The following is a 12,738-nucleotide window of genomic DNA, read 5'->3' on the forward strand; positions in this document are numbered from 1 at the left end:
CAGACCTTGTTCGCGGAGTTTGGCGAGCCCTTTCTCCTTAGGCGGGTAGAACTTGCCCTTCTCGCGCACTTGGATGGCATGCGCACACTGGTGCTCTGTGCAGCGGTGAAGCAGCTGACCAGTGAGGAGGAAATTTTGCCCATATGCTATTGATGCATCTTATCAGCTACAGTGGCATCCAGCAAATAGCGGAGTAACGATAGCTGCTCTGTTGCTCACCATTGACATCTTTGATATCGGCAAAACCGTCATCACAAACAGGAACACATCGTGTTACCATCGCGAATCCGTAATCTTTACTCTTCAGACACCGGACTTCAGGAGTCGCTGTCGGGGACGTGAAAAGCCCACGGCCACTGCCTGGCGTGGTGCTCAGGCCACGCGTAATAGCCCTTGGTGGTACCTCGCATGCTCCTGCGCTGGGTGTTGGACAAGGCGGGCAGCATGACAAATCAACCGTTAAGTCGTAAGTACTACAAATGAAAGAGTGAAATATATGAAAAATAAATCGGTAAGCTTTTTACATGTTCGCTTGTAGTCTGCGGGAAATGTTACTGCATTACAGACTAAAAATTAACAGTAGCATTGCTATCATTGGGTTATGACGAGCAGGTACCGTCTCGCTTAACTAACTGGCGATGGAATGATGAAGTTTAACAGCAAAATTTAACGATTAAACGAGAATAGTATAGCAAAGACCCGGATGAAAGTTGATAAATAATGGACATGTGACAGGAGAAAAACAATAAAGCCAACGGGATTGAAATACATCATCTCGTTTTGTTCGTAAGGAAAAACTGACGCAATGGATGCTCCCGTGAACGTTCACTGCGCGTGTGCCAACAATATATGGTGAAAGTGATATTGGCTGGCAGAGCAGACCTACCGGTAAACAAAAGCTAAAGGGACTTGTAGAAAAGCAGATCTATCTGGGTCTTTTTTTTTGTCTGATGATTGATAACCTGGTTAACTGGTCCCTTCCCGACGGAACGGAAAAATCTATGGAGTCTGTAACATTTATTTGCTTCGCTAATTGCTAAGCGTAGACAATATACCAGAGTTCACTAAGAACCGAAACGCGCGAAAATTACATGCGTCAGTTTGTGTCTGGGGCTCGAATTTAGGCTAATGGTAGACTACAAACGACTGTCCGTGCTTAACTGCACTCAACATGAACGAAAAGCTAGTGACTAGGATTATCGCTATTGTTACTGAGATTAGCCTTTCGCCTCTTTTGATTTTGGTATCTATTTTGAGCTGCTAACTGATCGCCATTATTACAGTCCCATTATCAACTATCTCAAATAATTTTATCTCAGGTTTTGTTGGCCCTGAACTAAATTGTTCTGACATATCGCTCATCATTGAGTGCGATGACGTGTTTACTTTTATGAGCTCGATTCCGCTCACTTAAATATAGTCGCTGGCAGGAAAACATCGGTAGGAAGATTCCTCTATTCACGACAAAACACGCCCGGTTGCCTGGGCATTGTCTCCATTATGTTTTAGGCTCGTTGTGGTAAGATTATCGATAAACTTGAGCCTTTTTCGCATGCCTGTAGCCTCATTTAAGGATGTGACACCGTTTGGTTGCTACACATCGACTCAGCCTTAATTAAACAACCGAACACTGAAGTATCTTACATATAGCGATTCATAGTCACCACTGCTTACTATTTTGTTTTGAGACAATGGAAAGCGCCACTCATAAAAAAATCTATAGCATATTGCTGATGAATCTTTTACAATGAAGAAAAAGAGGAAATCTTTTGCGTTCCCTGTTACGCATAGTCATGTAACAATAACTTCGATCATAAAAATAGAGGGTTTTTTATACTCTAAACTATAGAATATGTGAGTATATACTATACTTTAATGGCGGTATGCTTTCGTAATGCAGCTTTTGCACGAATGCAGGATAATACACTTTTTGCTAGTTGTTCGCTATATATCAATAATTTGATATTTTTTTAGACGGGATGTTCTAGTTACTGCAACGCTCGTAGGCTACAGACCAAGTGTCTTTGAATCTGTCCAGATTTGGTTGTGCAACATTTTTAAGATGTGTGATATAATTAGGTTAAAGTGAAAGAGCAGTGAGTTTCTCACCAGAGTTACTCGAGGAAAAAGGTTTTTCGAGTAATATTTCCCTAGACCGTGGTAAAAAGATTTGATGTTGTTTCGTTGAAAGTACCTCCATCGTCCTTGAATGTGTTCTCGATTTGTTCCGCTCTTCGGTGGCCCCACACTAACGGTTTATGTGTTCCTTTATTACTGCGAGTATGCGCAAGACCATTCAGTCTTCTTGTGCAATGCTTCTAGGCAGCTCCTATTCGATTTGTTGCCCCCTGTTGTAGCGATACAAGAGCTTTTAAGTAAATTTTGTTTATAATTAGTTTATTTCGTAGCAGGAACGGCACTGGAACGGGCGCTCTATGTGGTAAAATAACTAAACTAAAAATTGTGCTTAAATCGACAATTTCGTTGACTTTAGAAGCATAATATTATGAAATTTTGCAGAAAGCATAAAGATCTTTGATACGTCCACATCAGGCTAGTGTTAGGGCGTGAAACATCATTTGGTTCTCGTGTTCTTGAAATCTTTGGTTCTGCAGAAATGAGGCGAAGCTACAAGGCGGTATGGAATGTTCTTCTTGAAGAGAACTTGCCGACACGGAATCCTGTTGATCTCTTCGATAGGTGGTTTACAGAAGCTAAAGACTCAAGTAAGGGTTACTTGTTTATTTCAATACTTGTTGCTATTTTGTATGCACTCAGCGGTAAGCGCTTTTTTACGAGCCATAGCTGACGTTGTCGTAGCGTGTCCCTTCAATGTGACGTTCATGAAGATCCGTTTTCAAGGTGCTAACCAAAAATTCGACAATTGGATTTTGATGTTATATTTACAGATACAATCTACGAAACAAACGCGGTCGCAGTGGCGTCCGCCACGCGGGATGGTATACCATCGGTCCGAATGGTCCTGCTAAAACAATTCGATGAGCGCGGCTTCGTTTTCTTTACAAACTATGATTCCCGGAAGGGTCGAGAACTAGTAAGAACTGCAAAATGCCTATTAAAAAGAAACATAAGTTTTTTTACTACGGCAACTTATTTCATATCGCTGTGTGAAAAATGTAAAATACATCGAGTACAGATCGATCTAATTAGTCCGTACATTAGAATTAATAACACGTGAACGGTAGTTATACAACAATCAGTTTTCACAATTGTGTTAACTACTTTATTGCTTTAGCCGAACAGTGCCTCCGCGATGGCGAATTGTTGAGGAAATTTAAATAAGTGAATGAAGTTTTATTTACAGCTAAGCAATCCTCGGGCAGCAATGCTTTTCTACTGGGACCAGCAGCACAGGCAGGTTCGCGTCGAAGGGCGCGTGGAGAAGATTTGTCGACAAGAGTCAGAAGCTTACTTCGAAACACGACCCCGAGATAGTCAGATATCCGCTTCAATCAGCAAACAGAGTACCGTTGTCGAATCCAGAAAGGTCGGACGCTTTGCATTCCTCTCTGGAAGTTCCCATTAGCAAATATAACAGAAGTTATGAATAGTTACCGTTAATCAACACCCTTATACTTAGTATTTTTCTTCGTTTTAATTATTATGGATGTAAACTAAATCACGTATTGAACGTATGTTTCAGGTTCTGGAAGAGGAGCATGAGGCTTTGAAAATCAAATATTGCGACACTTCGACACCTGTTCGCTGTCCGGATAACTGGTAGGTACTTGTAATTTACTCCTTTCGTTAATGTTTTACCAGATTAGGAAGTAGACTGGGTATTGTGGACACTAACCACTGCGAGGACAACCGAGCGGAATTGGCACGAAGTGCGAAGCATGTATGCGCTGAAACGAAGCGTATTGTCCGACCAGATGCAACGCTGACGCTTCGCTCTCTTCGGTACTAATAAAGAAGTATTTCATTTAGGAAGAATCATATTTGGCTCCCAAATAAATTTCGTCTGCCTTAATTAAATACTTCGCCATCTTGTTATATCTAGTGTGAGCAATTTTTGAATGTTGAGTGTCCCATGTTCATGTGTGCAATTAATATAGGTGCAAAGCATTCGATCATCCGATGTCGTACGGTAATAACTAAAATGAAATAATGGATCACGAGGTTAGGTGCCCTGGATGCGAATCTGCTTTTCTAAAATTAATGGTATCATAAAGCATGACGGGAAGCGAATACGGTAACTAATATGCGCAATAAAACTTTTCGGTTTTCAGGGGAGGTCTGATTCTAATTCCTGAATGCTTCGAGTTTTGGCAAGGTCAGACAACGCGACTACACGATCGATTAATATTCCGAAAGCCCAGTTCAGAAAAAGAGATTGAACTAGCAAAGTATGGCTGGTACCTTGAAAGACTGGCGCCTTGAAAGATTCAATGATCCAAGTTGTTGGTCAGTGACCGCTGATAAATAGACATAGCAATATGGGTTGAAGAGCTCAGTCGGTTACCCGACGATGTCAGAAAAAGAATCAAATGTCTTTCATAGTTAATTTAGAAATACGTAAAAAGTATAGTTTTTAAGTTCTATACCAGAAAAGTGCTAAATTCAGACCCTATTATTTATAAGAAAATTCTCTATGATGTTCAGAATTTATTAGTATTTACCTTTTTAATAATAGCTACTTTTATAGGACCACTTTTGATACTGGGTCTATGTTGTGTAAACTCGACATTAGCCACGGTAAATATCAGCCAGATACGTATATCGATTAATTAGAGACAAACACAAATACAGTCATTAAGTATTTGGATGGCGTAGATTCCTACGTAGTAATGTTTTTGCTATTTTCCATGAAAACAAACAGATAAGCCATGCAAGCGTTCGGCAGACGCTTGATTTTAAGTTTTCGTTTTTATTTTTTTATTTTTATCTTACTTCGTTTTTAGTTTTAATTTTTATTTTAAGGTTGATTTTAAGTAGACGATTTCATTCGGGCATAGAGTCAGTTATTTTTAATACAAAAAGTGAAGACGACAGGGGCGTTTTCGCCTTTTTCGAGTCTTTTAACAGGAATCGTGGATTCCTTAGACAAGAACAGTTATGTCACCTGAGTTTAAGGTATGATAATTGCTTCAACCATAATCTATAGCATTGTCGTTTTTGTCTGATGATGCGTCTGGCGTTTGGTGCGCTATATCAAAATGTCTATCATCTGATAAAGGTAGGTGTGCTTGTACGGTGTAGTAATGTAAAAAGGCACAAGTTTATACTCCATACGCAAAAGCGTATGACTTGCTTGCCTTAAAGGATATATATATATATATGCAAAACATGTATGCATTGACCATATATATATATATATATGGTCAATGCATACATATATATGCATTTTATATATTTTGCATCCTGATAAACGGACGTAAATTCGTGTTTCGTACCATTTGCAGTAATATACCTGTATGTAAGTGTTGGGGGACAATATATATACAAAGATTTTGAGCAGCACATGTTCTTAGTTTGGGCGACACATACATGAGTGCAATTGTTGGTGTGGAAAATTAGCAAATGTGGTATATTTGTTATCCACTGGTGAAGCGTTCCAGGCTTTAAGCTTTAATTGTCACACCCTAAGAACAGGGTAACACTTCGTAGCGGGAGCAAGAGAGAATCTGACAATTGAGAGAATCATAGAGTCGAATGGATTAAATTTTAAGAAAAAAAACGGTGCAAATGTGTAAGAACCATGTTGCTGTAGCTACATTTTAGTTACCTTAAAACTGCGAAAAAGTATACGATGGCATGAAACGAAGTCGTCGCAATTGTAGTAAACAGTTCGACACCAAATATACATTAACATCTTCGATTTTGTTTTACAGAATAATGTTGATTGTTATGAATAAATTATTATGTGTATCTAGAACGCATGTATGTTAACAAACTCGCTACGACTCTCTTATTTTAAGTAAACGTATTTTTTAAGCGCGTTACGGTCTACTACAACTCGTATGAGCCCTAGGCGTTGTTGGAACATTGACATCTTGTTTCTAGCTGGGAATATCTGAGATAGTTGATGTAAATATTGATGTATAGTGTTTGCGTTTGCAATATTGGTGCCTTCGTCCAACCATTAATGGAAATAAACTTCGGCAGCGTCGAATAACTATCGCCATTTCACTCTCGGCAGCAATGACGTTCCCCAGGGTTAAAAAGAGAAAAAAGCTTAATCATGTTTGGATTAAGCATATCAATGAATATTTTTCATTGGAAGGTCACCTAATGATATCTATGTTTATTTCGAATACGCGTCAATTTACGAATTCACAGACATGAATACGATATCAAAAGGACAGTAGTTATGACCTTACAATAGATTACAGAAGTGGGTGTATAGTCTATCTTTAAATAAGAGGCCTCTGATAGAACTTGAATTTGGCAGAGCAAAATGCGAAGCTTATTTGCCCCTTATTTGTCAACGTGGTTTCAGACAAGACACTTACGGTACGCCAGAACACTCACAAATTAAACGGAGTGACTGTTGACTAGTTGTGCCAATGAAACTCACCGAATTTGAATCGCAATTCAACAGTATTATAGAGTCACCATAAAAATTTGGTTTAGAAGATTGATGATCTTTTGAAAATAGCTAGCTCAGCTTATGTTTAACCATGTGTTACGTACCTTACCGTTATAGCCGGACTGTTTTTGTCGGATGTTTAACATATCCGCTCCTAACCTGGTTCTGCATAATGCTGTGAAAATATTTCGAGCTTCATATAAAAGTAAGCGGTTCTAAGAACAACTTCCATTTTAATTTGGTCTATTTCCTATTTGCATTTGCAGACACCTTAACGTGTACTATAAAATCACATCAGAGTCTTCAGCGAACGAAAGCTGTGTGCTGTGAACACGGTGGTGAATTCTTTAAGGGACATACACACACGCAGATATGTAATCTTTTTGACCTAAATCCATCTAAGCGATGTGAGATTCTCTGGATGATCCTTTTTGTGCGCAAGCAACTTTGAATAACAAGCATGAATTAAGCGCGGTGAACCCGATGGAAAATACGGAAGGCCCACAGCAGAAACCAAACGAATATGTTTTGCCTTTAATAATTTTCCTATTTGCGGAAAGAACGTTTCGTAGTAATTGAAATTTCGTTAATTTGTCACTCATCGCTTAGCAATATGATTTATACCTAGATACGAGTCATACAGAACGATGTGCATCTACAGCTGATCAAATAACTGTTTTAGAATATTTGCAGTTGACAGGTAGTCAATTATGAGTACCATCGTAATCAAATTTCGGTTGAGTTGTTTAATAAGTCTATATTTATAAGCTAAGAAGTGGAGAGGTGCTTTTGTTGTTTCGCGTTGTTCTTGTGTGGGGTTCTTCGATTCCCAGGATGACGTCCAGGAGGATTTCGATTTATAAAACTTCAAATTTAAGAATAAGGACGTACTCATGAAATCTCGTTGTTTGTTTACGAAATATAATTGCAGATAATATCCTAAAAAAAAAAAGCCGTTGAGTTATTGACTTCGTGGATATGTCATAGATACTGTAACGTAACCTTATGATACTATAGCAAATTAATCCCTTTGGGGTATTTGTTAAAGTCAAGCCGTAGGAATAAACTTGGTTTTTGACACGATCAGCTGAAAGATCTACACAATTGACTTATTCACTTGGATTTCTCTAAATTATTTCGAAGATACTGATTTTAAAAGAGGTTTAAAAAAATAACGTGATTAATTGGCAAACTCGTTAGTAAATATGTGGGTGGGGGAAGATTGGTAAAGTTTCGACAACAAGACGTCATGCGTAAGTATCAACCAACATTTTTTGACATTGTTCTGTGTCTTCTCCCTACGTACAAAAAATGATCGATCAAATGCACTCATAACAACAGTCCCTAGGTCGAATACACTCTCGCACCATAATGATTGATCATCTACTACAAAATTGAACAAATAGCTTACCCAACACTAAAACTAAAGATCTCTAGCTAACAAAAAGGCTTTCGAAATGCTTTTAAAAAAAAAAAACGAAAATCGTTTTAAATCTCTACAACGATTTTTCTTGGAGCAAATGTACTACTTATGCACAAGTGAACCATGACCTGGCAGATAGTTATGGTTCAGACGCTTTACTCCAAACCTGACCACTTCCGGAATCAGATCTCGAAAAAAACGGATACTTCAAATTCTCACTCTCTTTCTTAATTACGTTTCAGCCTATCTTTATTCAATATCAATAGTGGTACCTTATGGATCGAACATCCCGTCTTTTTATTGTTGTGTTTCAATGGTGTATCCAACAACGCAAAGGTCTATTTTACCACCGCCGCCGCCGCCGCCGCCGTCGTCGTTACTCGGAAAGGTGGCCCCTGTCAAAAAGTATAGTCGGAATCAACTTGAGTGCACTTCGAAAAGGCCTCGACGAAACCATACCGAATAAGAAAACGTACTCGGAAGCTGATGCGATCGATCAATAAAAACTTCAGTTAATCAATACAACGTTTATATGAGATTCTTGTAATTGCTGATCTGCTATATACAAATTGGCATCTTCAAGTGCTTGTAACCCTTAGGAACGGCTGCATAAAATGCATGATTTGAGTTTGGATAAAGGCCAAATGCTACTTTTATCCAGCACGAATTAATTTTAGCAATAACATGCTTTATTGATTGACGCAAAAACGACACTAGACTTTCACTACTAGACCAAAGTTGATACAAAATCAAAAGGCAGCTTGTTGCCAAAATTGCCTTTTTCATAATTTTCATCCAGATCTACTATCAATCTTAGGATGAATATGAGACTTGAATTCAATTTTTTTTTTTTTTCATTGAATCACTTCAACAATGGCCAGTCGCATTATTCACTACATACTCTAAAGCTTCACTGGTATTTTTTTTTTTTAAAAACAAGACTGTAAGACGGATTCATTAACGTCTAATTCAGACATGTTATTAATATTTGCCGTAATCACACAGGCAGCATTGTCACATATTAAATTAGACTAAAAATAAATTTTGCGAGGCAAAATCCAGAAATTAGCAGCGGACGCTTTGCCCGTAGCTGCTATCGTTAGGAAAGCTCAATTATGATGCGCTGGTCATATTAAACTACTTTTGAACAGTATATACAATGTAACTTACTGCACATTAGATCTGACTACGTAACTAAGTGTATCTCTGAAAATGTGATAGCAATAAGAATACAAATAAATAGTCACTGTCGCTAATAAATGCAGAGGTTTCATATTTATTAAATATAATAGTGAGAACACTAAACGAAGGCGTTACAATCTGGCAGGGTGTATAATAATCAGATAGCGACATAGCAATTTTGAGTGTGTAATAATATTAATTAAAATAATTTAGTAATGCTTTTTTTTCACGTTTGCTTCAGGTCGTTGGACACATGCTGACAAGTACCTGTTCAACACAACGCGATTTATTTCGAAATTTTCTCAAAAAATCATTGTACCAGAATCATGATTTTTGGTGTTGTTTCTGCTAAATGCATAGCTTTCGTTGGCGAACATCTTACCCTCATTTGCTGTTTCTTTAATATGCTTCGAGTTACTCTACATGAAATTGAGGGTTACATATGATAAGTTAAATATGTATCTTATTCAAACATCACTGACGCAGGTACTACAACAACTAATCCTTATTTTTTGACAAAATAGAATTCTACCATCGAAGCTTGACCTAAACTAGGTACTGACTCAAAACCTGACTAATCGGCAGGCAATTAAATAGAATTGGCATAGCATCCTGCTAGAAATTCATAAGGGTCGGAGTAAATTCTATGGAGTAATGTGAACGGCTATCTGTTGTGTGAAAAAACTGTCTCACATCGCATGCGTAACAACAAGTTGATTACATTCACATATGAGTAATTTGGCCTGCTCTAAAAATAAATCTACATCCAGTGTTTGGTTGACAGTGTGTTAACGTTTACGTCGCCCGAATTTATATTTTATAGAAACAGCTTCCCTTGCCCATGAGGGCTATCTTTTTCCTTAGCAGTATGTACTAATGCGTACATATGTATCAATTTCCACGCGAGCAACTCAAATGTTGGGCCATTGGGCTCCGATATGACAAATACTTTAAATATTTGTCACATCGGAGCTGCTCCCAAGCCGACCCACTTCCATAAAAGTAATAGCACCATTAGCAGCCTCTAGCTGAAACGCAACTGGGAACCTAACAAGTCTCTCTGTGTTGATATTTGGGATTGGACTCACCAAAAACAGAAACTAAACGAAAAAGAGATACTATTTTAAGTACTGGTTTAGGCATTGAATTCACTTTTATATGTTCATGCTGTTCTGTAGGTACTCCTTGACTGTAATTTTAAAACAAGTCGCCGTTCCTGTCGGCGGCAGCGGCGTAAGCGACAAGAATTTTGGCTAATTGTAGTTGTCCTTCCCTGTACACAACACTTCGCCAAAGATGAAGGACAATAGATCTCCGCAGGAAGCCCGCAGCTTCCTTCGGGGTTTCTTTCCAGCAGCTGGACACACAGCCACCGACATTCGTTGCTACGTTCGTCCTTTGCCATTCTCCCGTTTCTTTTCAACTTCTTCATGAGATAGAACGTTGGAGGGAACTAGTAAGGTGCGCGGGGCTGGATGAGGACGGGGGCGGCGTGGAATTAGCGAACGCTGATAGGAACACACGAGGAGAATAACACGCGACCTTGGGAGGAAAGGTCGCTGCCCAAAATAGCATCCCCCAATTCTAATCCTACCCCTCTGTGTTGTACGTAGTTCCCGGCTCCCGGCGCTCGGCATCGGCGATTCAACTCAGCGTACGGCTTCCACTCCTTTCCGAGAGACTGCACAGTGCCGACGGTGGACCGGGTGGGGATCTGACCCTATCAATCCATCCTCCTTTCCTCCCTTGGCAGTCTTCCAGACAACTCGTTCGCATTCGTTGCCGTGACGTTCCATTCGCCCAACTAGTGGCTAGCTCTGCGGCCACGTTGAGCCGACTGAACCAGTGGCGAAGTCAAACTGTACCCTGCCACCATTACCAGTGCACACAAAAGGGCAAAGGAAAAAGCTTTAATATAGCAGAGGCCAAATCCTATACGTCACTGCTACTGGTTGAGAGGAACACCCAGCGACATCGCCACCCGTCTGGGCAGACTTCTGCCAGCAGGCTTTGTAAGCTTAGCGGCTAGCTTATAGGAATGAGCTGGCATATCACCGTAGTCTCACCGTACTCAACCATACTACCGATGTATGATGCTTGGATCCCTGCTGCGCTGGCCATGGAAGACCTAGCTGCCGTGACTTCTAGCATCTTTTTGCATGTATCTAGACAGGCTATAGTTAGACGTGACTAGTTAAACTAAATCACGAACCTGACAAGGTTAGGAACAAAAAACATTGTAGAAAGAAAATATGATGCTATTTAGGAAGAAAGCTGTCACAGGCTTGCTGCACTGCGGTGTACCCCGCAGCACCTATGGTACGTAGCCTTCAAAAGTAGACGACACCGCAGCGAACCCCGGAAGACGAAAAAGGGTGTACTGTTGCAACCTGTATGTCCTGTATAAGTTTGCAGAAGATGAGCGTTGTACTTACAGGATAAGGAAAATGTATCTGAGACAAACATAGTTAGTTTTTTGACAAAAACCTCTCCTGCTTTCTTTCTTGCAACAACGTCAGCAACGCGCAATGGCAGGCTGAACAGGAACAATCCAAGACCGAACTCTAGCTATGTTCGACTACATCATTAGTCTGAGTTAATGCGCAGAACAGAGTTATTGACAAGGAGATATAGGCTAGGAGATATGCAGCCGTATACTTGTGTACAAGGTCGTTAATATGTATGCTTAGGGGAAATAAAACAAAAAAGGAACATTCAAATCGTTTAATTATCGTTAAAAACAGGCATGTATCATTGCTTTTAACGGATTTCCATGCTAGATAAATGAAACTTGGTGGTATATGTCTCTATACAGTATGGTGAAAATGATGTCTACGAGCGTTGATATTTCAGGTAATTACTTACAGGGTTAGACAGCTTAAAAACTTAGGGGTCACATGTAAGGTCGAAATATGCTTAAACAATATTATGTAATGTAAACCTCTAAACATTAGTGTCTAACAGCAGATTTGATACCGTTCGGTAGTCATTTATTGATCTACTCCGGCCAGGTATGCTTTTCTTGGACCAGTCGCATGGGATTTCGTCATGTGGGCATCTGCGCGAACCGTTATATGTGAATGTATCTATGAAAGAACTTCTTAGTCCTGCGTACTAATGGATATGGTCGAACGCCGATCAAATCTTTATCTAGATAAAAGTTCGTTGTATGCGATTACCTCAGAAAACTGTGCCATGATATGTGGGGAGAACAATAGAAGTAATCAATATTTATTCATTCGTTGCATTTTCGACTCTGCTGCCAACATTCTTTTACTAACTCTACCTCAATAACCTAAAATGAAGCCATCTAGTTTGTATAACATAATTGCCGTTTTCGGCGAATATTTAGCCTATAGGAAAAATAAACACTTTTCAACGTCCGTATGAACCCGTTAGCAAAATTGAAATGTCCATTCTGATACAACTTTTATTTCGTTGACTGGCAAAAGCTTTTCTGAATTAAAAGTATCTTAAGTTCACTAACGAAAAGCGTCCGTTAAGGTTCTTTCTAAACCTTAAGTAGAAGTTCGACTTTTGCGATGGTCGACCTTGTGGGATTGGGAATGCAGGAAGCAGT

At 39.4% G+C, this 12,738-nt stretch overlaps 1 protein-coding gene across 9 annotated transcripts; it reads left to right on the forward strand.

Moving 5' to 3' along the window:
• The first annotated feature begins 56 nt into the window (after nt 1-56).
• Nucleotides 57-8,507, forward strand: LOC111255580 (uncharacterized). 9 transcript variants are annotated; one of them, XM_086977934.1, is made up of 7 exons: nt 84-466; nt 2,616-2,726; nt 2,910-3,055; nt 3,314-3,508; nt 3,665-3,741; nt 4,254-4,297; nt 8,219-8,507. In XM_086977934.1, the coding sequence occupies exons 1-7, from the start codon at nt 409-411 to the stop codon at nt 8,440-8,442; spliced, it is 855 nt and encodes a 284-aa protein (XP_086834060.1). In that variant the 5' UTR covers nt 84-408; the 3' UTR covers nt 8,443-8,507. The 9 variants fall into 9 exon arrangements, with proteins under 9 accessions (XP_086834067.1, XP_086834060.1, XP_086834063.1 ...); XM_086977937.1 differs by having other exon boundaries at nt 85-466; nt 8,313-8,507; XM_086977936.1 differs by lacking the exon at nt 8,219-8,507 and adding an exon at nt 6,820-7,657 and having other exon boundaries at nt 85-466.
• The last annotated feature ends 4,231 nt before the right edge of the window (nt 8,508-12,738 follow it).

Source organism: Varroa destructor, unplaced genomic scaffold (genome assembly GCF_002443255.2).
Source record: "Varroa destructor unplaced genomic scaffold, Vdes_3.0 BEIS01000001.1, whole genome shotgun sequence".
In the NCBI taxonomy this organism is placed as follows: domain Eukaryota; kingdom Metazoa; phylum Arthropoda; class Arachnida; order Mesostigmata; family Varroidae; genus Varroa; species Varroa destructor.